The sequence below is a fragment of the Gossypium hirsutum genome, chromosome A04 (assembly GCF_007990345.1).
Source record: "Gossypium hirsutum isolate 1008001.06 chromosome A04, Gossypium_hirsutum_v2.1, whole genome shotgun sequence".
NCBI lineage: Eukaryota > Viridiplantae > Streptophyta > Magnoliopsida > Malvales > Malvaceae > Gossypium > Gossypium hirsutum.
This window is the reverse complement of record NC_053427.1, coordinates 75355507-75382438: the sequence shown is the minus strand read 5'-3', so window position 1 is coordinate 75382438 and position 26932 is coordinate 75355507. Positions and strand designations below refer to the sequence as shown.

At 32.2% G+C, this 26932-nt stretch overlaps 1 protein-coding gene and 1 long non-coding RNA gene across 4 annotated transcripts; both read right to left on the bottom strand.

Annotated features, from left to right (window-relative positions):
• Positions 1-11265: 11265 nt before the first annotated feature.
• LOC107948852 (uncharacterized) lies at positions 11266-15263 on the bottom strand. Of its 3 annotated transcripts, XR_001697576.2 has the most exons (4): positions 14978-15231; positions 11720-13776; positions 11582-11640; positions 11266-11460 (listed from the first exon to the last, which is right to left on the bottom strand). It is a non-coding gene; the product is annotated as an uncharacterized lncRNA (long non-coding RNA). The 3 variants fall into 3 exon arrangements; XR_001697575.2 differs by lacking the exon at positions 11582-11640 and having other exon boundaries at positions 13646-13776; positions 14978-15263; XR_001697577.2 differs by lacking the exon at positions 11582-11640.
• A 7086-nt stretch (positions 15264-22349) lies between these two features.
• Positions 22350-25979, bottom strand: LOC107948851 (laccase-7). The gene is made up of 6 exons (XM_016883499.2): positions 25848-25979; positions 25605-25756; positions 24047-24291; positions 23810-23938; positions 22760-23716; positions 22350-22678 (listed from the first exon to the last, which is right to left on the bottom strand). Exons 1-6 carry the CDS (start codon positions 25935-25937, stop codon positions 22548-22550), a joined length of 1704 nt encoding a protein of 567 aa, XP_016738988.1. The 5' UTR covers positions 25938-25979; the 3' UTR covers positions 22350-22547.
• Positions 25980-26932: the final 953 nt, after the last annotated feature.

Sequence of the window (26932 nt, the reverse complement as noted above, 5' to 3'; positions counted from 1 at the left end):
GTATCAGGACCTTGTTTCTGTAAACTGAGCTCGTAAATATTTTAGTGATTGGATCATTAATTTGAGTATAAGGACGAAATTGGAAAAGTGGTAAAAATTAACAACTTTGGAATCTTAATTAAATAGAGGGCAAAATGAGTAATTAAACCATTGGTAAATGGTCAAACAGTGGTGATAGCCAACTATTATCCACCAAAAGTGTTAATTAAGATTAATGCTAATGAATTAATGATTTATTAAATAATAAGTTAATCATAATTTAAGTTAAATATATAAAGAAAACAAACATGCTCTTCATCTTTTTCTTATGGAAGGTCGAATGTAAGAAGGGAGAAAACCTTTGGTCATGTTGATGCTTAAATCTCTAAATTGGTAAGTGATTTCAATCTCGTTTGTTGTAATTTTTATGTTTTTGAGATCGTTGCAATTATGTCCAGTTAACCCGTATCTCCATTTTCAAAACTACTAAAGATTTTAAAACTTTTCATTGGTGAATCTTAGATGTTCTTGATAGAAAATGGTAGATTTGGAAGTTATGAAATGTTTAAGGACTATTTATAAAGTGATTTTTATTAATTTTGAACATAAGGACTAAAATTTTAATATCTTGAAATTTATATGTAATTTTCATGATTTTTGATAATAGGCGGATGTAATTGAATGTAATTGAAATTGGTTTAAAGTTTGAAGTCCAAATTTGGAAGTTGTGATAAGTTTGATTTTAGGGACTAAATTGAAAAATGTAAAATTTTAGGAAAATCATGTAAAATGAAATTAAATGATTATAATCATGAATTTGAGTATTATTATGAGATTGATATTAATATTTTGAATCTTAAGTATTATATAGATCAAGTTGTTGACTTAGGAAAAAATGGAAAAACTACTGAAGAGTATTTGTTAGCTAGACTGTTATGGTTTTGTCAGGTAAGTTCATACTACTTCTATGATTTCACTTTATTATTAAAATTTTTTAATTATTTGTATATAACTGCTAAAATGGAAATCATACTATGTGGTATTAAATTGAATTATCAGATAATTTTGATGGACCAAGTAAAAGTCTCATACACGAGGTTTCTGAATGATTCCTACTCTAGACCGAGCTCCAGCATTTGTTCCGAACTTGGATATACATGTGACATAGATTTAGCCTGGATTGGTAATCTATTGTCATTTCAAAGGTTTAGCCTGGGTTGGTAACCTTACATGTATATATAGCTTTAGCTAGGCCATTTTTCTGTGTTGTCAATGGTTTAGCCCGAACGGGTAACCTAACACATGAATTTCTGTACCCGAGTAGCTCAAATGAGTATTAAATGTTTCCCACACTCGTGTATTGAGTTCTTTTACAAAGTTTCTTCGATAAATCAAAGGATATACAATGTGAATTTGTAATGTTAATATGGATGAGATATGAACTTGAATATCTGTATGTTCATTATTTATTAACTCAAAATTGTTAAACTGATGATAGAGAAAATATTTTGAATAGCCATTACATTTTACTATTAAATTAGTATGGTAAGTATTGAATTGAATTATATGAGCTTACTAAGTATTTTATATACTTATTTTTGTTATTCTGTTCTGTAAATTTTGGATACTCTGAATGTGGCGATTGGATCAACTGGAGCTCACACCTACCATCTTTTGACTTTGTAGATTTTGAAGTTTGAAAGTGTGGTTAGTTATGGTGTCTATATATTTGCAAGTAATGATCATGTTTTGGTACCTTGTTTATGAATGAATTTATATGTAACTTTGATGTATGTATTGGTTAATGCATATTTGGTATTTTGATAATGGATTGTTATAAGGCAAGTTTGAATGGTAATATAGGTGTTTATATATTAGCAAGTTTTGTTATGAATATTGCTAATTTTTATGCTAGAATTAATGAGTTGAATGATTTGGATGGTAGTTGTTTCATGGTTGTATTGTGGTGCCATTGTGGGCATATTAGTTAGGCACTTAGGTTGTAGGATTTAGGTTGTTTTAAGTATGTTCAAATGTGTTTTGAATATGTGAAAATGATTGCAAATGGTATAACTTGGGTCCTAAGGAATGGTTAAGAAAATGGCTTGTTTTTGAAGGTATTTTAGGTGCATACGGCCTGGCACACGGTTGTGTGCCATACACAGTCACTCCACACAGCTATGTGACCTATTTAATTTTGGTACAAGTTTTTCCCCACGGGCATAGTTTGTTACATGGTCTAGCGACACGGTCGTGTGGCCCTATATTCAAATTGTACACAGTCTGAGTACACAGGCATGTGGAGTAGCCATACGATCATGCTTGGGGCCACACGACCTAGTTTTTTTCACATAGCCTGGCCACACGGTCGTGTGACCCCTGCTTACATATTTGACTTAAATTTTTGTAGAATTGTCATTTTAACCCAGATTTGATCCCGGTTTGTTTTAAATGTTTCGTAAGCTTGATTAAGACTTGCTTTTGATTGTAATGCATGTTTAACATAGAAGTAATTTGTACTTATTTATTATTGAATAAATTTCTTATGAATGTTCCAATATATTATTATAACATCATATAGCTTGGGTTCGGTGACTGGATTGGGTATAGGGTGTTACATAAGCTCCATATTTGGCCTGTTGTTAGCAGATGGAGGCTAGGATTCTATTTGCTGTTATACTTATTAGAGACAAGGTTCCACTTGTTGCGTTATCAATTTGTCATTGACTTATAGGTTACCTACTACGTGGCACTTAGGAAATTGGTGGGGAGCTTGTTGCGGCTGATAATTGGGTTTATCATCAAGTGTGGGCAGAGGGGAATATGGCTTGAGGTGTCACTATTTTAGTACATGTATACCTTTGGAAAGAGAAAACTATTAGGGGCTTTATTATGTTGTCTAGAGGGAGGGAACAAAATAGCTCATATACGAAGTGGTAGGGAAGTTGAAGTTGGACCCTAAAAGTGTATTCTGGTGGAGTTGAAGTTGAGAACATCTTTTATTTTTCCTAATGAAGGAAAAAGGCCCATGCCCTCACGCTTTGTCTATCGTCTGAAGTTGGAAGATATTCCTAATGAAGTTGATACCTATGGTATCCTTAATCATAATGGCTATTTGGTCATTCCTCAAGATATCTCTTTTTGGGGAGTATTTCATTATTGCCTTTGTGATCTAAGGGTAATGAGATACGTGCCCAGTAACCCGATAAATGGCTTGATGGATGTTAGGTGATAGAAACGACTCAAAAATTCTTGGACCTTTGACTTTAGGGATGATATATCTAATTATCTCTGAAGTTTGCGTCCAAAGCTTTAGAATTTTATCACGGAGTATGTTAGGCTTTCGGATTGTAAGTGACAAATCGTTATTGGGGCTCCACTCATGGTGCCTATGTTTAGACTAGGTTTAAAGGATCAAATTTCTTCTCTCAGTGTTAACACTACTTCAAAAGAGTATGACATAATAGCTTTGAGTTCTTCAACAAGTATTTAGTGTTTTAGCCATTCTTTGGGTGGTCTATGGGGCTGCATGCTTATATTGTCTTTTGTGGTTTACAGATAGAGCTAAATAAATAGGTCCAAAAGACCTTTTGAGAGTTTTTACAACCCTAAAAAAATGAAAGGTTACAAATTCAGAGGGTGAGCACTTTGTGGGAGTTCCAAGACTAGAATGTCTCCTGTGAGGGCGTAAGATATTCCTCTTTAAGAAATTCCTATTTTCATCATTCTGGATGTAGGATAGCCTAATAATGAGCTGAATTCTGCATTAGTTCCTCGGGAGGGTCTTACTCATGGGGAAGAAAGAAAATTTTCTGTTGGTAATTTTCTGGTCATTAATATTGTTGGTTGTCCCAGATTTCTTATTCTGACTTAGCTGCTTGATTGAAGCGGGTACTGATCTAAAAATTGCCCCTTTTTGTGCAGTTTACCAACAAGCAAGGACTTCCCACACTTCTCTAGATGACTTTTTGAAGAACGAGAAAATGGTCTAGGAAGGCATGGGTGGTACAAAAAAGCAGTATCAACAGATAAGTGAGTGGCTGCAAACCTTTGGAAGGTCCAGGAAGAGATTTGCTCATGAAAAAAGAGAATACACAATTGAAGGAGGAGAAACAGCAACTCCAGGAAGCCTTATTAGAGTGGCTTTTGGCTCATGTACACACATGGTATGGACTTTGGGCCATTTTTTGGTTTAGTCAGGTGTGGTCATTGTTGGAAAAAATTCGGTTTGAAAACAGTTTCTTGCACAACAAAAAATAAAAATTTTGAAAATTGACCCGGTTTGTGATATTTATAGCAATAAACCCTAAACCGAAATCATATATGTGTTTTCGAATAGACGGTCCTTGTCATTCACGGCTTTTAACCAAGCAATCTTCTCTGTTATTCTTGTACCACAAATTGCCTTGAGTGTGAGCTCGATCAAATCGAATTAAAAACAAAAACTAGAAATATTTTTCTTTTCTTTTGGGGTGAAAATGAAAAATTCTCTTCTCAAATAGAAACTGACAGAATTGTTAATTCGAAAAAATATATTTAATAGTCGAGAATAAATTTTCTCTATTTTTTAGCAGAGTAATGATGTCTTAAAGTTGTGTAAATAGCCTTTCCGGTGCCATTTATTTATAGGAAGAGAATGTAGAACCCTTGTTGATTTATAGAAGTTTATTTCAACTAGAAAAACGAAATCCTCTTTCAACTAGGATATAGGGGGCAACAACCCTAGTTCATTATACTAGGGTTTGTCGTCCCTTTATTACATAAGGGGCCTTTGGGCCTCTGTCATATCAGGTCGAATTATAAGCACTTTCTGAACTTTTAACCCAATACTTTATAATTTCATTCAACCCAATATTTAGTTTTTCTATTTCCCAAAATAAACTTCAATATTTATATTAAATAATTTTCTCATCCCAATTTTATCCTCGATAAAAATATGATGGTTTTACCCTTAAAAAAATGTTGAGGAAATATATTTAATTTCACCATTCAACTTGTTCACTATGATCATATGGTTTATTTTCATTTTCGGGCTTTAAAATTGCTTAAAAACATAAACTCAATCTTACGGTCATTTTTGAGAAATCCTTGTTCATTTTTAAATGAATTCATTTCTGATTTTCATTTCTATTTTTGAGAAAACCACATTCATTTCCAAATGATTTCATTTTTCCATTATCATTTTCATTGGAGAAAACTTTAATTATTTCCAAATGTTTCCTATTTCTCAATTTCACCATTTCTATTCATTTATGCTAATTTGATTCAACATGCAATTTATTTCTAATTTCAATGAGGTAGTGGAGGGACCAATTAGATATATGTAATTGAGGCTTAAATTATTTATAATTAAGTTCTCACTTTTCTCCTATTAATTATAAACTCATTTACTTACGAAGTCATTCCACTATAGTATCTTGACTGAGCTCTCCCTAATGGCATACCATTACGAAAGCAACTTGATCAGTACTCATCCAATGGCCTTGTCGTAATTGTGTCACCTTCATAGGATATCTATAATCTCTTTGGGATAATATACATTCTCCCAATATGATCCTATTTTATCTCATGGTAACCATTACATCTTCCTTCATGAAAAGTCAACCACTATCAAATAGTGATCAAGTCATCCATCACAAAGTCAAACGACTCGTGACCACTTTTACTTTTCATCAACCATGTAATGTTGATAAGAGGATACCATTTACCCATGGCTCAGGCTATGAATTCCATTGTTGTGATTCATGCTACATACTAGAAAATAAGGTATTAGGACTCGTTTAAGTAAATCGAGTCTGTAAATAGTTATATGTATTGAAGTTTTGTCCAGAAATTTTAGTGATTTGTTAGTTAATTAAAGAAAATGAACTAAATTGTAGAAGTCATAAAACTTATTCGCTATTGATTAATATTGGTTAATTGAGCTAAAAAGTGTTTTTGCAAGGCTCCGAATGACAATTAAGCCATTATAACTTATAGTGGACTGTTGGATGTATATTTTAGGTGAAAACAAAATTTATTCTATTAGTAATTTAAAAATAAAATATGTTAAATAATAAAACCAAATTGCTATCATCTTCATTTGGCCTTCTTACCGAATTAGAAACATGAAAACACCATTGCTAAAGCTTCCTAAGTTCCGCCATACAAACCTCCATGCATGTAAGTTATTTTGTTACTCGTATTCAGTAATTTTTACGTTTTTGAGATTGTTGTAGCTTAATCTAGCTAACCTAGAGACTAAATTTTAAAACTGTTAAATGTTTTGAAATTGGCCATTAGTGAATTTTGATGGTTTTGAATTTTAATGATAGATTTAAGAGTTTGGTTGTTAAATAGGACTATTTTGTAAAAGAGTTTAGGTTAGTTTTAAGTTTAAGGACTAAGTTGTTAAAATAGTAAAGTTGCATGAAATTCTTGTGAAAATGTGATAAATATGGGCTATATAGGGACTATATAAAATTCAGCTAGTATGGTTTGAGATTAATTAAGTCCAATTTCAAAGTTTTAGGGGTAGGGACTAAATTACATAAACGGTAAAATTTTGGGGTAAAATTATAAAATAATGATAAAAGGGCTTATAAACATAAGTTTAATTGTTTAAGTTGTTTTAAATGGTTAATTGAATTAAATTATTATTTAGTTCAAGAAACAAATCGACTGGACAATAGTCGTGGGAAAGGAAAGTTAGCAGAATAAACATCGGTGTTACATTTGTAGCCATTTTTTATTAGGTAAGTTTGTAAATTGGTTAAATTAATTAGTTGCTATTTTTTTGATTTAATAACTATCTATGTTTATTGTGATTGAGTTCATTTGCTTGATAATTGGTAAGTGATGAAATGGATTAAGTTGCAATGTTAATTAAATTAAATGTTCTGTTTGAAAATAGGAAACTACATAGATGAATTCTTGTGATCCGATAATGTGTATATAATTAAATGATATAAATATGAAACATGACCGTGAATGCTTAGGATACAATTGACATTCAGTTATTACCGTTTCGGGTGCTGGTCTTGGATGTTTTATTAATGACTAAGATCCTGCATTTGTTGCGGATTCTTCACAGCTCGTGTGAGTAGCATCATGTAGCTTAACATCCTGACCCACCGCTTGTGTAAGCATTTACAGTCACAACTTGTGTGAGCATTGTTCCCGCGTATCTAACGTTATTTCATTTTGGTTCATCGGGTGAAAAATGCATAAATAGGACTGGTTATATGAAATGGTTATAAGGGAATAGCTGTATGAAAGGGGACATTGGATATGGATATGGATATGGCTATTTGAAATGAAATGTGAAATGTTAAATGAATAGTGATGGTTGAATTAAGTTTTTAATGTGTTTACTTGTAATGTTTTATGACATGATAAAATTTTATGTTTCGTATATGTGAACTCACTAACCTTGTGAGACTTGTGATATTTATAGGCTAATAATGAACTCATGACCTTGTTTATGAATTTAATTATGACATGTTTAAGTTGCAACCTTTGCAGTAAGTTAAAGTTTAAGTTTAATACGAACTTACTAAGTAATGATTTGCTTACATCCGTTGTGTTTGATGTCTTGTAGATCATTGGAAGTTTATTTCAGTCGAAAGTTCAAGTCAGAGCTCACACTATTCGTTCAATGACTTGGTAGAAATTTTGATACTTTTGGTTTAGGTAATAAGTGGCGTGTACTAAGAGTTTTAAAGTCTAAACGTATATGTCCATGTTGTTTATGTTTTGGTTATGTAATGTTGTTGAAGTGTTATTTAATTGTCACTTTTGGTAAGTATGTCCATATATGCATATGAGTAGGTTGAATCATGTTTTGTGAGTTTGATCATGTGTAACACCCCTCACCCGTATTTAACGCCAGAATAGGGTTACGAAGCGTTAACAGAGTTATAAAACAATTAAACATCCACTTAGCATACATTTTCAGAATTCAAGCATTCATTATTCAATCTAAATCATTTTGTCCCTATAACGAGCCTACGAGGCCCTACACATACTTTGTGAGTGGTTTGGGACTAAATCGATACCTCGAGAATTTTTTACAAAACTTAGAAATTTTTTCACAAAACAGAGGAAACAAGCCCGTGTGGCCCAACTGTGTCTCTCACACGGCCACAGACACGCCCGTGTCACAGGCCATGTGGACATTCAAAGTAGGAGCACATGGCCGTGTCGCAGTCCGTGTCCGACCCCATGTAACTCTCTGACTAGGGTCACAAGGCCAACACATACGCCCGTGTGGCTAGCTCGTGTGCCCTAAAAATGGCCATACACGCTCGTGTGCCAGGCCATGTGCTGGGCCGTGTCAAACCTGCCACACGACCAAGTCACACGCTCGTGTGTGAGGCCGTGTGGAGCCTACTGACTTGGTTTCAAATTCAACACTAGGGAACACACGGCTGTGTAATATGATCGTGTGTCACACACGACTGAGACACACGCCCGTGTCTCTGCCCCTGTGGACAAAAATAGGCTATTTACCAAGCCAATTTGCCATCTTAAATACATGTATCTACACCACAATTCAAAGGTACCGACACAAGGCATAATAGGCATAAAATCAATCTCATAACAAGCTTATTCCATACCATTTCATTACCCATCAATACAAATTACAAACTACCACAATATGCCATCTAATGTTATACCTAATTCACATATACAGTTCAACTAACTATACCTTCCCAAATATGCATCTTTTAGCCTAGTTTCACAAACAAACCACTGTCCAAAAATCGTTCACAACCATCAACCAACTCATTGCACAAAACATAAACATATATATATACATGTTTCAACCATATCAAAATAACTCCAAATAAGCTATTACTCAAGGCTATATATACAAACCAAAACATATATATTTACAAGCCAATTCAATTGGCCAAAATCATTACCAAAACATAACCAACATGACATAAAGACCCTATACATGTCATATACTTAAAATACCAAAGTTCATAGGTACCAAAAGATAGGTGGATAGTGCGAAAAGATCTCCGAAGATCCCCGAGTTCGAGCTAACTTTGAATTCACTATAAAACATAGAAAAAATAAACGATGTAAGCTATAAAGCTTAGTAAGCTCGTATGAAATAAACTTGATATAATCATAACCACATAATTCAACAATTGATTATAAAGATATGAATTCACAACAACTAACAAACCTTTCAATTACTCATACACAAAACTTTATACTTTCTACACCATTTCTTTGATTCAAAGCTAATATAGTTTATGCATATTCCTGTACCAATCTCATTCTCAACCACATCATTCATTTACCCATTGAACCATTTGGAATAGAAGTCGGATACTCAGGAGTCTCGCACACTAAGTACCTATACCATGGCCCGAAGCCAAATCAAGGTAACTTATATCCAAACTACTGATATCATGGCCTAAAGCCAAACCAGCAGATATTCATAGCCCGAAGCCAAATCGGTATAATTTGCACTCGAAGTGCTAATATCATGGCCCGAAGCCAACTCAATGTATCCCCTAATGACATGTCATTAGTATCCTAAACTATTCCTAAGGTTCAACTGTGATTTCGAATGCCGAATTACCTTCAAATCATTGTCGAACTTATCTGAAGTTTCGTTTTTTTACAACTTATTCAATGACAAAGCATTTAAAATACATTTATAATGAAATTTATCACATACGAACTTAATTCGGATGTGAAAATGGCAGAATAAGTCGATTAGTCGATAACTTTAGTTTTTCGAATTCTGAATTTCACTTTCCTTGATCTAAATATATTCAAAATTAACTTATTTAATAACCCCTCTATTCAATTTAATCCAAAAGACATATTTAAGCACATTTACCCTTTTACCCCTAGAATTTCACAACTTTTACAATTTAGTCTTTATTACACAAAATCACAAATTCATGAAGTTTCTTTAATACCCATGATAACCAAATTACTATAATGCCCCTAACAGTCCACATTTATCAACTTTTCATACATTTAACCGCACATTTCCTAATTTTCACAAATAAATCTGTATTTTGTATTTTTACTCAATATCACTTAACAAAACTTGTTTAACTATTAGCAAGCTTTCAAAATCTATCATAAATCAACAAAACTCATACGTATTCGTGAATGGAAACATAAAAAATCTTTAACAATTTTACAAAATAGTCCTTGGGCTAGCTAGACCGAGTTGCAATGATCTCAAAAACATAAAAATCATTTAAAACGGGAGAAAAATGGACTTACAATTAAGCACCAAAGTGACCGAATGCTTAAAGCCCTAGCTATGGATTCTTTTCTTCCAGTTTTTGGAAAATGAAGATGATACCATCAAAATTTTGGTTTTTGTTTTATTTAATTAACCTTATTTGACAAATTACCAAATTAACCTTAATAATAAAACATTTATATCATCCAATTCATGTCCATTAATGTCCAATTACCTTAATAATGGTCCATTTATCACTTAAGGACCTCCATATTTAATATTCATAGTCATTTAGCGCATTTAATAAATAGAATTCAACTTTTATGCATTACGTGATTTAGTCCTTTTTGCCGAATTAAATATTCAAATGATAAAATTAATTCACGAAACTTTCACACATACATGATATCCTACTGTAAACACTTAAAATAATATAAAATAATTTTTTGACCTCAGATTTGTGGTTTCGAAACTAATTTTCCGATTTAGCTAAAAATGGACTGTTATATTATGGATGTGATAAGATGCTATGGTTTGGTTGATAGGTATATTATTGTGATTTAGTGAATGATGAATGTGGAATGGTTTTATTGTTTGATTATGGTGCCAATGAGGGCATATTGGTTAGACACTTAGGTTGAATGTTATTTGGTATATTATGACATGTTTTAGTGTGTTTTGAATAGGAAAAAAATAGATGCAAATGATATGACTTGGCTTTGAAGGTATGTTTAGGGGTGTTCATTTGGTTAACCGACCCGAAATAGCATTAACCAAATTAACCGACCTTTCAAAATTTTTAACCGTTAACCGAACCGAAATTTTTTCAAAAAAAATTAACCGACCCGCAATTTTTTTGGTTAATTCAGTCGGTTAACTGAATTAACCAAAATTTATATATTTTTTATTTTTAGTTAAAATAAGTATAAAAATTAACCGAATTAACTGAATTAACAAAAACAAAAGCAAAAAATAAAAAAAGGGCTCAACTAACCCAAATCCCTTTTTCCCACTCCCTTAGAAATTTTTTGACAGCATTACCATCTTTTTCCTAGCCCTTACTTTTGTGCCTGACACTAATATATTCATAAGATAAATATATTGAGAAACTCATTTGTCTCAACACATTTTCACCCAATATATATTAGTATTAAATCACTACATAATTAAAAACATTACATAAGTCTTGAAATTAACACATAATTGAAATGTAAGTCTTTAATATTCTCCATTTGTATCCATTTCTTCTCTCCAAAAAATCTCCATTTGCATTATACCTACAAAAAATACATGTGCAAAAAATTAACATATAATAAAAATATACGCATTTAAAAAATATCAAAGAATATAAACAAATAAATAGATTGTATGTTAACAAGAATAAGATAGTAAGTATACCCTTCAACTCACGAAAGCTCATGAATTTAGGGCAGGCTCTGATGCATTCCAAGAAAAGTCTAAACATTAAATCAATTAAATAAGTAGGAGTGATATGGTAAAAAAATTGAAACTATTAAAATAAAACAACAAATATACCATTTTCAATCATGTCAAAAGCTCTTGGATTTGTTCTTCAATCTTTTTGATGTCTTCTTGTGATAATGATTTTCGAATCCAATCTTGAGTACACATAAGAGCTTGTACAATTTTAGGAGTTAAAGAACTCTTATATTAATCAAGCACACGTCCCCCGGTGCTAAATGTAGACTCTGAAGCAGCGGTAAAAATCGGTATAGCTAACACATCTCTTGCCATTTTTGAAAGAATTGGAAATCTAGGGCTGTTCACTTTCCACCACAATAAAATATCAAAATCTTCAACAAAATCCTCATTAGCCTCAGCTAGATATTTATCCAACTCAGATGTTTTATCCTCACCACCAATTTCCAACTCACGCTTTTTATACAAAGCTTGCATTCGCCTTTTCATTTTTTGTTGTGGTTCACCGAGAGAAACATGTGTTGGCATACTCGATTGGCTACAAGTACTATGAAGTAGAGGCTTATACTCATCAAACAATTCATACAAAGATTCCTTCAATTTTTGCATCATTTCACAAGCTTTTTCAGGACTAGACATTTCACTAAGTGCAAATTCAAGATATTTTAGTTTTTGTCTAGGATCTAAAACACAAGCAACAAGCATAAGCAAATTCATCTTATCAATATCACCCCAATACTTATCATATTTCTCTTTCATCTTGATAGCCATAACATTGAAATCAACATTACTATTTAATTAAGCATCTCGTAAAAGAATATCAATTTCAGAAAGCTCGTCAAAAAAATTAATAGACGTGACATATGAAGTGCCAGATATACGTAAAGTGATTTCATAAAAGTGTTCCAAGAAATTCCTCAAGTTTCTAACATTAGCCCAATCATCCACACTAGGCCAACCCTCTCCCCTTTCAAGTTCAGCCCTAAAGTTTGTATCTTGCTCCTCAAATCTCTCAAAAACTCTCTCAAAGTTCTGAGCAGTGTCTAACATTAAGTAGGTCAAGTTCCACCTAGTAGAAACATCAAGACACAACATCTTCTTGCACTCTATCTTTTCCACCACAACACACTCCTTAAACTTTTGTAATCTAGCTGGAGATTGTCTCACATATCTAATAGCCCCTTAACACGTTCAACAAATTTATTCATTTCCTTTAAGCCTTCAACAACAATCAAATTCACAATGTGTGCCATGCATCTCATATAAGGATATTAACCATTTTGAACTAAACCCCATCGAGGGTTAAATTTCTTTCTCAAATAACCAATAACAACATCATTTGAACTTGCATTATCAACAGTAACAGTAGACAACTTATCAATACCCCAATTCAACAAGCATTTCTCAATCATCATCCCAATGGACTAACCCTTATGACTAGAAATTGTACAAAAGTTTAAAATCTTTTTATTCAATTTCCAATCGTTATCAATAAAGTGAGCAGTGATACACAAATAATTAACTCTTTGCAAAGAATTTCATGTGTCAGTAGTTAAGCAAACTCTAGAACAAGAACTTCTCAAAAGTTGTTTTATCTTGACCCTTTCATCTAAATACAATTGATAAACATCCCTAGTCATAGTAGTTCGTGAAGGAATATGAAACCTAAGACATGCCACAAACATAAATTTCTTAAACCCTTCACTTTCAACAAAATTGAAAGGTAATTCATCAATCACAATCATTTGTGCTAATCCTTTCCTACATGCTTCTTGATCAAATCTCCAAGTTGAAAGATGCCCTTCCCCCCCTTCAACTCCCTTTCTAGGTAAAACTAGTTGTCCTTGACTAGGGTCAACAACATTGCTAGGATTTTTTTTACATGAACCAATATGATATTTCAATGACCCTGTACCATTTTTTTTCACATCACAACAAAATTCCTTTTAACAATAATTATATTTAGCCTTACTTGCACCTTCACTATTAATAATCTTAGTGAAGTGAGACCAAACTTCTGACCTTTGAGGAGTGGCTTTTCTTTTCCAGTAGTCACATTTGCTTGGGTTGAAGCTCCAACTCCCGAATTTTCAGAATCTATCGAAGTAGGAGGTGTAACACTACCCTCAATAGATGTTGGTTCGGTGGACATTCTGCAAAAAAAAAAAAAATTAAAATACATTTATAATATTAAACATATTAGAAGTTTGTAAATTACAACAATAAATAAATTACAGCAAATAAAAATATTTATTTTTATATTGCAAAATAAATAAAATATAAAAAAAACGATTCAAGGATATAACTCCAAAAAAGAGGTAAGTTTGAGTCTCATATATTAGAAAATGAAATAGGGTCAATGAATTTCGTTATCAATAATTTAATGCTCTAAAAGGGTAAAAAAAATCTATGGTTAGAATTCAATCACTTAGCCTTGTTTCAATGCGAAAGTGGATGGATGCTTTTAATGTCTGTTACATGTAACCGAAAAAAAGACTTGTTTCACATTTGTTATAAGGAAATCTATTTTACTTGCTCGAAAAGAAAACAAAGCATTTATTTTACTAATTCTATCAATTTCAGTTTCCAATATGAAGATTAAAACTAGATGAAATGCATTCTTTTAAAAAAATATGAAACTGGGCTTCATAATATGAGCCAAGCTTGAGTTGAAATTATCAAAACTAATTCACTCAAATGGCTTATGCACCTAATCAATTTTTTATTATTTTTAATTAGCATTAAAAATATCATTTTAACTATAAAACAAATTATGAAAAAGGCCCCTCAGGTATAAATAATCAAATAAGGAAATTAAGCACATTTTCTACAAACCAAACACGGAAAGTAACTAAAAGCATAATTTAGGGTTTTTTATTATTATCTTAAAACAGAATGAAACTATAGAAATATAACTCAATTGAATATCTTGACAAGCTTATTACATAAACATGTAAAAACATGCACATATTATCGATATCTCTCTACGCCCAATGAACTCTGTATATATTATCCGTATTACAATCTTTAATTGAAGGACCAATCAGTTTACCCTTTTGTTACAATTCAACAATTAAACAATCAAAAAGTTCAAATTCTGACCCTTATGAGATCATGATTCTGGAAATCTAAAGCCATATGCATTTATCTCAACCTAAAAGATAAAAAAGAAGAAAACATCGAGTAGAAACAAGGTAAGAGCTGAGATGGACAGCAAGTTAAATGTCGGGTTGGTTTAGGCTGGATTTAGTGTCTACTAACTCTAAGCTTTTGAATCGTCTAGGAATATTAAGAAACAAAGGAAAGTGAGGCTAAAATATTATTCTTTTATTTTCGTTATCCTTCATCTCTTACCTATCGCTTTCTTTGGACCAGCCGAACAACACCTTGTCCTTAGCTTCGACGACAACAGCAGTGGGTTGCAGCCAGCCGTAGCTCCAGCCTCCAGCCTCCAGCCTCCAGCAGCTATGATACTTTTGAAGGTTTTGGCCTTTTGGGAGATTTTGAAGGTTTTGAGAGATTTCAAATTTTCAATTAGGGATTTCAAAATTGAAAAGTTAGGGTTTTTTCTTTCTATCGTCTGTGACTGTGTGAGTGTGAGTAGTGTAGGGGTGTTTTAGTTTTATTAGATTTTTACTTTTAGATTTTTATTTTTATTTATTAAATTATTTGTATTGGGTTGGGTAATTAAGTTAAGTAATTGGGTTGGGTTGGCCAGTTGGGTTTAAATATATTAGATTGGGTTTGGGTAAATACTAAATAGTAAACTATTTATATATTATAATTTTATATATTATTTTTTTGGTTAACTGAAAAATTTAGTTAACTGACCTGTTTCGAACCGAATTAACCGTTAATTGAAAATTTAAAAATTTATTAACCAACCCCCTACCGAAAAAATTCGGTTAACCGACCGATTAACCGAATTCGGTCGGTTAACCGAATTTTTTTGGTTTTACCCGAATTGTGCACACCTCTAGGTATGTTAGGTGCACATGACCTATGACACGGTCTGCCACACGATCGTGTGTCACACACGGTCACCCAACACAACCATGTGGCCTATTTGATTTTGGTGCAGGTTTGTCCACACGGTCACAGTTTGTTACATGGCCTAGCAACACGACTATGTGACCCTGATTTACAAAGACACAATTTGTTACACAATTTGGCCACATGGCCTATTTTTAGGCCATACAGTCTGGGCTCTACCACACGACCTAGTCACATGGCCGTGTGACCCCTATTTTTAGGTTTTGCTGTTTCTTTATGTTTTCTTTCAGATTAGTCCGTACTTGTTTTTAAGCTAATTTTTGGGTTCTGCAAGCTCGATTTAAGTCTCATTCTCGTATATATGCTATGAATAATAAATGACTATTGATTTATGATGATTAAATTGAACTCTAAATTGTTTTGACATATTTTTGGACTTGTTAATCGTCATAGCATCCTGTAACCCTAATCCGATAATGGAGACGGGTTAAGGGTGTTTCAAGAACAGACTATCCCATATCATTCTCTTAAGTGAAGTTAACTTCAAAAGCTAGAATCTGGTTGAAATTTATCAGCACTTGAATCTGCCTAGCGTCAGACATGTCCAATATTGATATATTCTAGGCAACGCTGTTATATGCGGTTTAACGAAGGGAAAAGTTTGTGTGGGAACATGGATATATTGAAGCGTACTCCAACGTGCAAGGAAAAGATGTGGAATTACTTTTCCCACACTTTGTAACATACTTATGCCGATAAGCAAAGGTGTCGGTGGGACAATTAGGCCGTGTCTTACAACCAATCAAGTTTCCGATATTGGAACCAAGTGTGGAATATCTTATAGGGAATAGGAAACAAAAATGGGTGATAAAGACAAAACCACATCTTGGTGAGAATGCGCTATCCAATTCAGAATGGATAGTTCGATGGATGCAAGAAGCTGGACCAACTTTTGAGGATTATGTGAGGAAAAGTGGGTTGAAGCTGCCACAAGTTCCAGTAGCTAAGTACGAGGTAAAGGCAAACCAAGCAAGAGGAATGAAGAGAAGGAATCAAATGTTAGGAAAGATCTCAGAGAAGATCTGGAGGAAGATTCGAAGAACAAACTGGGCAAAGTGGATGAAGCGTCAGATCCTGATTTAGAATAATTTTAAACAATTTAATTTAATTTTAAAATTTTATTTAAATTTGGACATTTTATTTTATTCTTATTTAGATGATTTTTATTTTTGGTTTTTATTTAGTTAGGATTTTAATATTTTATATATGTAGTTGTGTTTAGTTTTTCTTAGTAGGAAGTCCAAATTTTTGAAGGCACAACAAGATTGCGCCGTAATCAAAAGGAGATGGAATCTTACCAATTGTATTGCACGAATCACGCCAATCGAGTAACCTCTATCCTTTATATTTTTTTGCACATTAGAGACAATGTGCCAAATAAAGAATGTGGGTGACTTAGAAAAATTTAAAAATTTTCTTTTTCTTTTTCTGTTATTTTATTTTGTTTTAGTAGTTCTTTAAATTTTTATTTTGCATGTTTTCTATGTGCTTGAGCTTGTAGAAATACAAGTGACATATTAATAGGCTTTTGTGAATAAATTGTAAATTTAGTTTGATAATAATTTATTCTAAATTATGTAATGTTAGACTACTTAGTTCAATTTATTACACTGTGAATAGATTTAAGATGTTAAGTATACCAAATGATAAATAGGTATATAAATAACATGCATGTTTGATTGAATTATAGATTGTAGAAATCGATAGACTTGGCCGATTTAATCCATTTATAGAATTAGCAAGGGACGACTTAAGGCATTGTTTGATAGACAAATTTTTTGAACTAAAAAGCTATCCCGTAAATATTTCCTTAATACCTATTTTGAACCTAAATCTATTTTCTTGATGAACCGTCAATGAAACCCTAAGCCTAAAGAATATTTTATTTGATCTTTTATTTCTTAGTCCTTGCACAGATTTAGACGTCTGACCATTGATATTGAGGGATTAGGTAGATATATTAAGGTGGTTTTAAAAGAGAAAAAAATGAGTGAACTAAGGAATTGTATGGTATAACGAGTATTAGATTTTGAGCTTGTAGAAAATAAGGCAAAATTCCAAATTGAGAAAATCTCGAAGAAAAAAAAATAAAAGCAAAGTGAGTTGGCAAAAAAGTACACTTACATTTGTTTGAAAAAAATTGATAATACAAGCTCAGATGATTGTACTCATGAATACTATACTAATTCGTAAATAGAGAAATAAGAAAGGTGAGAGAAGTGGATATATGGTTGTGAGCTACATGTATACTCGAGGGAGTGTCGGGGACAATACAATATTCCAAACTACTTTCGTGCTTAATCATTTTTTCGAGCCTATTATTGAATTCCAAACCAACCTAAGTCGTATAACGTTACAAGCCGAAAAGTCCCATGTGACTTAGGTAGTACTTTATGTGGATGATATTGTGCCAAGTTATGATATTTTTACCGCTTATATTCATTTGAACATACTTATATATTTATATATTTGTTTTGATGGAAACCTATACTTAACATTGTTTTATTTGTTTGCTTTGTAGTTTAATGAACTAACCCGTCTAATTTTAGAAATTGAGAGTCAATTGTATATCATTCTAGAATGACATGTTTATCTACATTATCTTGCTAATGTAATTTTATCCAATTTCAAATTTCAAGCTAGCTCAAGTAAATTTTCTTTTCTTTCATATTTATCCTCTATTTTTAGTTTGTTTTAGTTTGTTTAGTTTGCTTGAGGACAAGCAAGGACTTCAATGTTTGAATATTTGACTTGGTGTCAAATGTAGTAGTAATTTCGTTCTATTTTTGCACTTAAGGAGCTTGTTTTCTAGTCATTTTAGTATTTTATATTGCATTTTCAGTATTTAGTAGTTAGTATTAAAAGTTAATGAAATAAGTTTTTTTAATACATTTTGTGAGTGTTGTGACCTATTAGGCCGAGACGGGCCTTAGGTAATGTTAATATGGTGAATTGAGTGTGTAGGATGATGATTTATAGGCCCAACTGACATAGGAGTAAGGGACGAGTGATGCACAAGCTTCTTGAGCTGTCAAAGCATGAAACGAACCAAGGAAGGCATAAAACCTATGTCGTGTCACGCCGTAGGCCTTGCATGGTGGGACATAAGCTCAACGTGCTGCCCAAGTATTTTGGGACTATTTTTGTCCGCACAATCAACTTTATATGAAGACTTAGGACGTTTCAAAGACCTAATTCAGGTTGCCAACACTCCTATAAATGAAACTTTAGGGGTTTGATATAACCAAGTCGTCTTAGATTCATCCAAAAACCCTCGTAGATTAGGAGTAGGATTAGATTTAGTTTTCATTTAATTTTCATAAATTCTTTGTTCTTTCCTCTTGAAATTGGTTTCAATCCAAGAGTTTTTTTTATTTAATTAAAGTATTTCAGTTTATTTGCTTCGCAAGCGATGATATTTGTTATTCCAATCGCGAGATTTACTACTCCATTTTTCAATTGACATAAAATCTAGGATTGTTCTAATCTCTTTCCAGGATTATTCTAATATCTTTTCTCTTTCAATTCAATCATGTTATTTACATGTTTAATTCAATTGAGTTTGAGATTATGAATACCGTGAGTGGCTAAATCCCTTAGGGGAGATTAACGAGTGGATGAAGATGTGATTAACGGGGGATTTAGGGTTTCCTGATAGGATTAGTTGGTTTAAATTACGTGTTTCTAAATCCTAGGTTTGGAAAATCTAGAAAGTAATTATAAGTTAAATGAGATCTGGAGATAAGTTTGGCCGAGTAAATCGTAGTTTATCCTATTGAAAAAGTGAGGTCAGGAGATAAGTGAGTATCAACCAATTGATTAATCAGTTAGAGGTCGGGAGGTGATAATTGGTTAAATTACCAACACTTTCTCTATCTTTTCTATATCCACCCCAATGTTCATGCAGCATTAATCAGATATCAGATACATACATGCTAAACATATCATATTATAAAATCATGTTTTCAGAAGTTATATAAATAGAGACAAAATATCAGATTTCATAACTATATATATCATACATAACACATATTGGAGCATACGAAGTGACTAATCTCAAATTGCACTTCAAATCCGACCCTAACTAAATTTTACGAAAATTAAGCCCACACGATCTGACACATGCTCGTGTGACCCACACGACCCAAATAACTCAGCTTGTGTGGTCCACACGGTCGTGTGGCTCACCCAGTTTTTCACATGACCTGGCACATGACTATAAGATGTCGGCAATCCACTTTTTGACTTCGAATCGTTTGCTATTTTTCGAGTTTTTGGTTACACACATCGTCGTTTTTTGAAGCAATATCAATAATGAGAAATCCAAAACTTAAATCGACATTTTAGAACATAAAAATTATTAGTGATACACTAAATTCAAGATTCGATTGCAAATGCTAAACGGTTGGCTAAACAACCGAATCAGGCCCCCAATTGAAAACTTTAATCACTTACCCTTGCAAAAACAACAGCCTTAAATGGCACGTAAACCGTTGGAGGAGTTTATGTTTCACAAACTTCACATAGAAAAACCCTAACACAAGTAGAGGCAACAATAACGCAGTACAAAACACCTATTAATCACTAACTAACAAAAATAACGAAAAAAGTAGACACACACTATGGAAGGAAGAAACCCAACGACACTTATACAATGTCGAACTCGTTAGATTCTCGTCCAATACGCACAGCATGAGTAATAGCAAAGCGATTTACACCACAATAGAAGTAGAATTAGCAAAAGCAAAAAGTAAAAGATGATGGTTTTTTTTTAGTTATGAAACCAACAAATGAAGAGGGAAAATAGAGTAGGGAAGCGACAAAGATAGTAAAAAGAAAACTAAGGAAGTGGGGAAGTGAATGTGAGAAAAAGTGGGAGAAAAATTTGGGAAAAAATCTTATAATTTTAATTATTTTTAAAAAAAGACAACAATCTTTAACCAACCAGATCTTCTGATAACTTATCATATTATCTAGAGTTTGAAATTGACCCAACCACATCCACATGACAGACACTTAGGGAGAACAAAAAATATTTTGGTTTCATACACACAAGAGGTTTCAAACTTGAAACCTATGAGTAAGCTAAGACTTTACCTCTAAACTAATAGGCTCACTCTTGTTTTGAGCAAAAATAGTTTATAAATCAAATGTTTAAAGATATTGGTTGAGACACAAATAACAAAAATTTAATGGAATGATTTGTACCCAAAACCTCACATACACAAGCATAACTCTTAACTACTGAACTAAATTAATCACTTGTTAAATTCTACCATTTAAAAACACAAAATTTGGCCGTTACAATATATTAATATAAATAATATTTTATATCAATGTAATAAAAATATCAAATCAATTAAAATATTTACAAGTATGACAAATACAAATAAATTAATAAATTGATTTGTTAAAACATATATTATATAAAAAATTATGAAAAAAATATAAAAAATGTAATCCTTTTTCCATACATATTTATAAACTTATTATTATAACTAATAATTGTATTATAGAGCAAACCTTGATCATTCCTTTGATGTGATGTTCTCTACATGTGTGAATATTTTATTATCCTCTATTGCCACAACAACTGTTTCTTTTAACTGAAAAACACATTGAGGTAAAGATATGACGTAATGAAAGTGAAGGTACCAAAATGGTGGAAAAAATATTTGGGTAAAGTTCATAAGTTTATATTTTGATTCAAGTTTAAAAAATTAAAAAAATATTATTAAATTATTTAAATTTTTTATTAAAGTCATTAAACTATTAGAAATTTTTTATTTAAAATTATTGGATTGTCAAGGTTTTTTTTTTTAAAAAGTCCAGCTAATGAGCTCCAAACGATGGTTATTTAGTATCCATCAATGAATAGATGAACATGCCTTTGATCCAAGTTGATTTGATGGCCAGTGTCAGAGATTGGAGAAAAAAGTTATGTGAATTTTAGTTTGTAGATTCAAGATTCATGACGTTCAAAACTGTTTCATTAAAACAAAACTAAACTATAGAAAATAAGGAGAAATAGAGCTTTCGATTGGTGCAGGTAGTGTGAACATAAAAGGCTATACAATAATGATTTTAATAGTCTAGTTACTTAAATAAAAACGTTTAGAATAATTTAGTGACAATTTTATAATTTTTTAAAGTTAAATAAACAAATTATAAATTTATTAATAGTTTAATTACTTCTAGTCTAGTTTATCAAAAAAATTAGTACTAAGATAACAATTTTTCTATTGTATAACGCTAATATTATATATATATTGATATTTTAGTTTTTTTTTATTAAAGATAGAATTGGGAAGCTTATGACGTAAGGTAGAGAACATATATCAAAATGTAAAAGAATAAAAAAAAGAAAAAGATCATAGAGGACCTGATGGTGGTAGGCAAAGGAGATGGGTTGGCTTTAAATTGTTTGGAAAATGTTGAAAGGATTAAACTCTAGATAAGCATTTAGAAACAAAAATTAATGTTAAAAGGAAATAAAATTTTATGGAATGGAGGTTGGATGGAGTGGAAATAGACTTTTCTACCAAACATTGAATTTTGAATTTTAGAATGGTCAATCTTGGGAAGCCCTTATCTTATTACCACATCCATCCAATCAGGATTAATATAAGGGCCAAAAAAAAAGACAAAAAGGGCGTCAAGAAAGACCAAAAAGAAGAAAAACAAAGGGAATATTTTTATAATTAAAAATAATATCCTGATAAATGGAAAACGAGTAAACAACGCTTTGTATAATTGGATATCATTATTGGATTTTAAATCTGTTTTCATAAATTAAAGGGACCACATATGAAATCAAATCCAAATAAATATTAAGAAACTTCAGCCATGGTTTTGTGCAAAATTTGAACTTCTAGCAATTTGGTAGATCTACCGGAGGTAAAGGCAAAGTTGTTTCGGGAGTTGGTCCATTCTCAACCATGAAAACAGTGCCGAGGCCATAGGTCAAGTGCGCGTCCAAGTGACAATGCATTATCCATACACCTACATTTATATTGAAAGTATTTTCAGTATACGTAGTGAATCAAACTTACGAATGAGTAGCAATGATATTGGAAAGCTAACCTGGATTATCGGCTGTGAATCTAATGACTGCCCATCCTCCAGCTGGAACGCCAATGGTGTTACGAATTTGTGGGTCGACAAGGTTGAACATCTCCCTATGCTTGGAAGGGTTATAGTTCCCAAACCCTTGAGCCAATACGTGGAAGTTTGAGCCATGGAGGTGCATGGGATGATTCTCCACTGCAATAATAGCAGTGTTCTGAAGCACCATCTCCACTGTTGAGTTGAACTTTAGCTTTGTCACCTTAGTAACTTTTGGAGCAAAGAGAAACGCTGGGTTGTAGTTGTTGATAGTAGCATTGGTGTAGTCAAATTCAATAGGGGGCTTGACAGGGAAATCCGTGGTGTAGATGCCATCCACGTTCGAATAGAAAGCTTGCAGCAATGACATTCTCTTGGGTGGCACGAAGGATTGGTTGTTCATGCTCGCTGAGAGTTTGGTTCCCTTTGGACCCAGGCATGTCCTGTTTGCTTCGCAAGGAGTGAACCCTAATCCAACAGTCACAAACATTTTGTAGTCCACGTTTTTTGGAACCTGTGCCCAATGAGGTCCATCCTTCAAACCCTTTAAACTACTAGAGAGCTTGTAAGCCGTAGCGGTGTCACTGAAAGCGGGGAGGGTTGGCATTAATGGCTTTCCTATGGGTGGGGCACCATCATACACCACGACGCCCCTTGTGGTATTATTATCATACGGTATACCAACTGAGGTAGAATACGGACTAGCGGCCATGTAATACGACCCAATGTCTTGATCGGCGACTAGCAATGCGTCGACGGTCTGACCTGGGGCTATCATGATGATGTCGGTGACATAAGGTTTCGTGTAGGCAGCGTCGATGGCGAAAACCGTCAGGTTGTGATTCGCTATCTTGTAGAAAAGCTGTCCGTTGAGTGCAGTGTTGACTATGCGTAAGAGATAAGTCTTTCCTGGCTCAACCTTAAGCTTGTACATGTCTGATTAAAAATCAATTCACAACATGTAAACCTGCGGTGTTTCAAATATTATTCTTTAATGAAATATATTAATGATTATGGATAATTAATTACGGTTTTGAGAGCATGGATAGAGATCTCCGGGCCATCCATTTATAGTGAAAGCATCGGAAATATTTGGTAAACCTCCACTGGTCACGGCCTCTTCCTCAACATCCATGACGTCAGCATTCCACCACTCGCCTGAAAAACATAAAAGCTTTCGTTGTCATCTTTGTGGATGGTCAATAAATTTTTCAATCATTAAATTAATAATGAGTGTTTAAGATAGGTGGTTAGCTAATGCTGTACCTAATATGATAGTGACTTCTCTGTGGGGCTTAGGGAAGGGATACTTGTGGCCTGATTTCGGACGAATAATGAGTGCGCCATGGACAGTGGCTCTTAGCCACGAGACATGAGCATGCCACCACAGGGTTCCTTCTTGACCGCTGATTTTGAACTTGTATGTATATTTATTCCCAGGGAGTATGGGACACTGAGTTATCATGTTGGGTCCATCCGCCCAGCAGCTCAGTTTTTGATACACTCCATGCCTATTCAAACAATCACCAGTTGTTAGATCAGAATCTTTACACATATCTTATTAAAGTTGAACAAATTATTTAGTACACTCCACAAAGTTTTTTAATTTCACTTATAAAGTCATTATATCAAATATGAATTATTTAAAGAAAACAAAAATTTCATCACGCGTATTGGTGTGAAAACTACGTATTTAGAATACAAGAGTGTGCTTAAAAATAACATATAATAAATAATGAAACATATGGTTTGAAACTAATTAATAATACATACAATATGTCAAATGAAAAGAATATACTAATTTGTGAATACACGAAATTTATACACATAAATAAATCATATTAAAAATATTAAATTTAAACACATAACTACATCTATTTTGAGTGTATGTCAAGTTTATTGGTAATACAAACTCAATCAATAACATTATCAATATTCACGATGTAAGGGAAAGAAAATATTTTATATTGATCAATATAGGTGGAGTGGTAATGAATTTGCATTGTAATACTATTTACCATGTGTTCCATACTTGAATATGTAATTATTTTAGTTAAAAAATTATATAAAAATATGAAAAGAAAAAAAAATCATCATAATAATATTAATTATAATTAAAAAAATATTTTATAATTTTATAATTGAGTCGATAACTTGATTAAAGGTAACAACAAATTAATAAAGTGTTTATCTAGTATAAACGATAACTAAAAGCAATTGGTTTTTTTAAAATATAGTTTAAGAATACGACAGTTATTCCTTTAAAGAAAAAAAGAAGAATACTACAATATATTAATTATATAAACTAGTCGTATAACATACTGATAAAAAATAATACAAAAACAACTTTTTAACAAATAATATAAAAATAATATACAAATTAATAATTGAACTGTAATAAAAACTATACACAATTATTGATAAAAATACACATGAGAAAAAAGTAGGGAGTGAAGTTTTTTCTTTAAATTAGTAGTTAAATATTATACAATATTTAGAATTACTCATAATTCCTCTAAATTCATAAATAAGAGGATAATGTATTTCAGAACATTCAAACCTACGTCCTTTTACATTGACAATAATATCCATATCAATCGAATTAATACTCAATCGATTTTATTATGGATATTATAAGCCTACTATTGTTAAAAATAAAAAAGAAAGCTTCTTTTGAACTAACAAATCAAGAACCGATTTGGAGCATTACGAAAGTCAAGTCTTGATCGCCATCAAAACATGATTATATGACAGAAACAGGCTGGGACCGGAAGCTTTGTTAAAGGAAAACCAGTTCAAATGAAAGTAAGGACTAAGGACTAACCAGTGAACGGTCAAGTTGTAGGGTGACTTGTTATATACATGAACAATAAGTGTGTCACCCTCTCGAACTCGGATTCTCGGACCAGGGAAGCTACCGTTTACTGCAACAATCAGCTGGCGATTGCATAGTCGAGTAACTGTCAAGTTTTGAACCTGCAGCATCAAATAAACATCTGAATGATCAGTAACATTTTCTATATACATCCACCTGAAACAGGTTCCAAAGGGTGTTTGAGATTATTACATTGAATGTGTGTTCCACTACTGCTGCTGAAGCTGTTGTAGCCACCATAAGAGTTAAAACGCCGACAAGCAACAAAACAGGGTTCCTCATTTTGAAAGGATAGGAGACAATTATTAGAAGATATAAGGCAAAGTGATCTGGAGCCTCTTAGATATATATAAAATATATTTTATATATATATATAAATGTAAAACCCTTTGTTTCAGTTTTCTCTGTGACGTATTCAGTTTTGACATATAAAACTCTTGCTTGAATCATGAAATGAAGAGTCGACATCCTAAGGTAAAATTTGTTGGCACTGCTAATTAAATATGACAGAAAAAGCCTTGTTGGGTGAAATAAACAGATAAAGAAAGTATGGGTAATTTAGATTCTTGTTTCCTTTCCATCTATCTGTGCTCCCTAATATGCTTCGAATACCCTGAATATAATTTAATATGTTCCTATAAAAGAAAACTCTATGGTAACAATATATAGAATGAGCATTAATTTTTTTTCCCACAATTTACTTTTGAAATTATGAGTGAGTAATTTGTTTATATAAATAAACCAATTTAAATATGTGAATATATTGATATTTATAAATGAAGATTAATGTCATTTATTTATATGTAACATTGATATAAATATTTAATTGAGTTAATATCATAAATTTAATTTATGATATTTAGGAATTGAGTCAATTCGTAAATAAGGAACTAAGATCGACAGCACAAATAGAATGGATAAAAATAATTAAAAATTCTACTGTGACCAGAGCTTAGTCACGAGTATGACCAAATAATCTATGAGAAAAATAAAAATGTTTAAAAAAAAAAGAATAAACTAATATATCAAAAATTCAACCTTAGGTGCGATGTTTGTTTTAATGTCTTAATTGATCATCAAACTTTTTTTTGTCTTGTTTCATTCTAATTTTGTAAATTCAATTAAGTCTAAAATAACGTTTTTCAATTTACGTCTTAATTGATCATCAAACTTTTTTTGTCTTGTTTCATTCCAATTTTGTAAATTCAATTAAGTCTAAAATAACGTTTTTCAATTTACAGGGATTAAGTGTTTTATTTTAATAGAAGTTAAATTTT

Bases quoted from the DNA above. Each gene is read 5' to 3' on its own strand.
- LOC107948851 (XM_016883499.2), bottom strand. From the start codon at position 25,937: ATGAGGAACCCTGTTTTGTTGCTTGTCGGCGTTTTAACTCTTATGGTG. The intron at 24,292-25,604 runs GTTAGTCCTTAG...TTGTTTGAATAG, and splicing joins TACAACTTGACCGTTCACTG to GCATGGAGTGTATCAAAAAC. The intron at 23,939-24,046 runs GTACAGCATTAG...TATGTTTTTCAG, and splicing joins AGAAGTCACTATCATATTAG to GCGAGTGGTGGAATGCTGAC.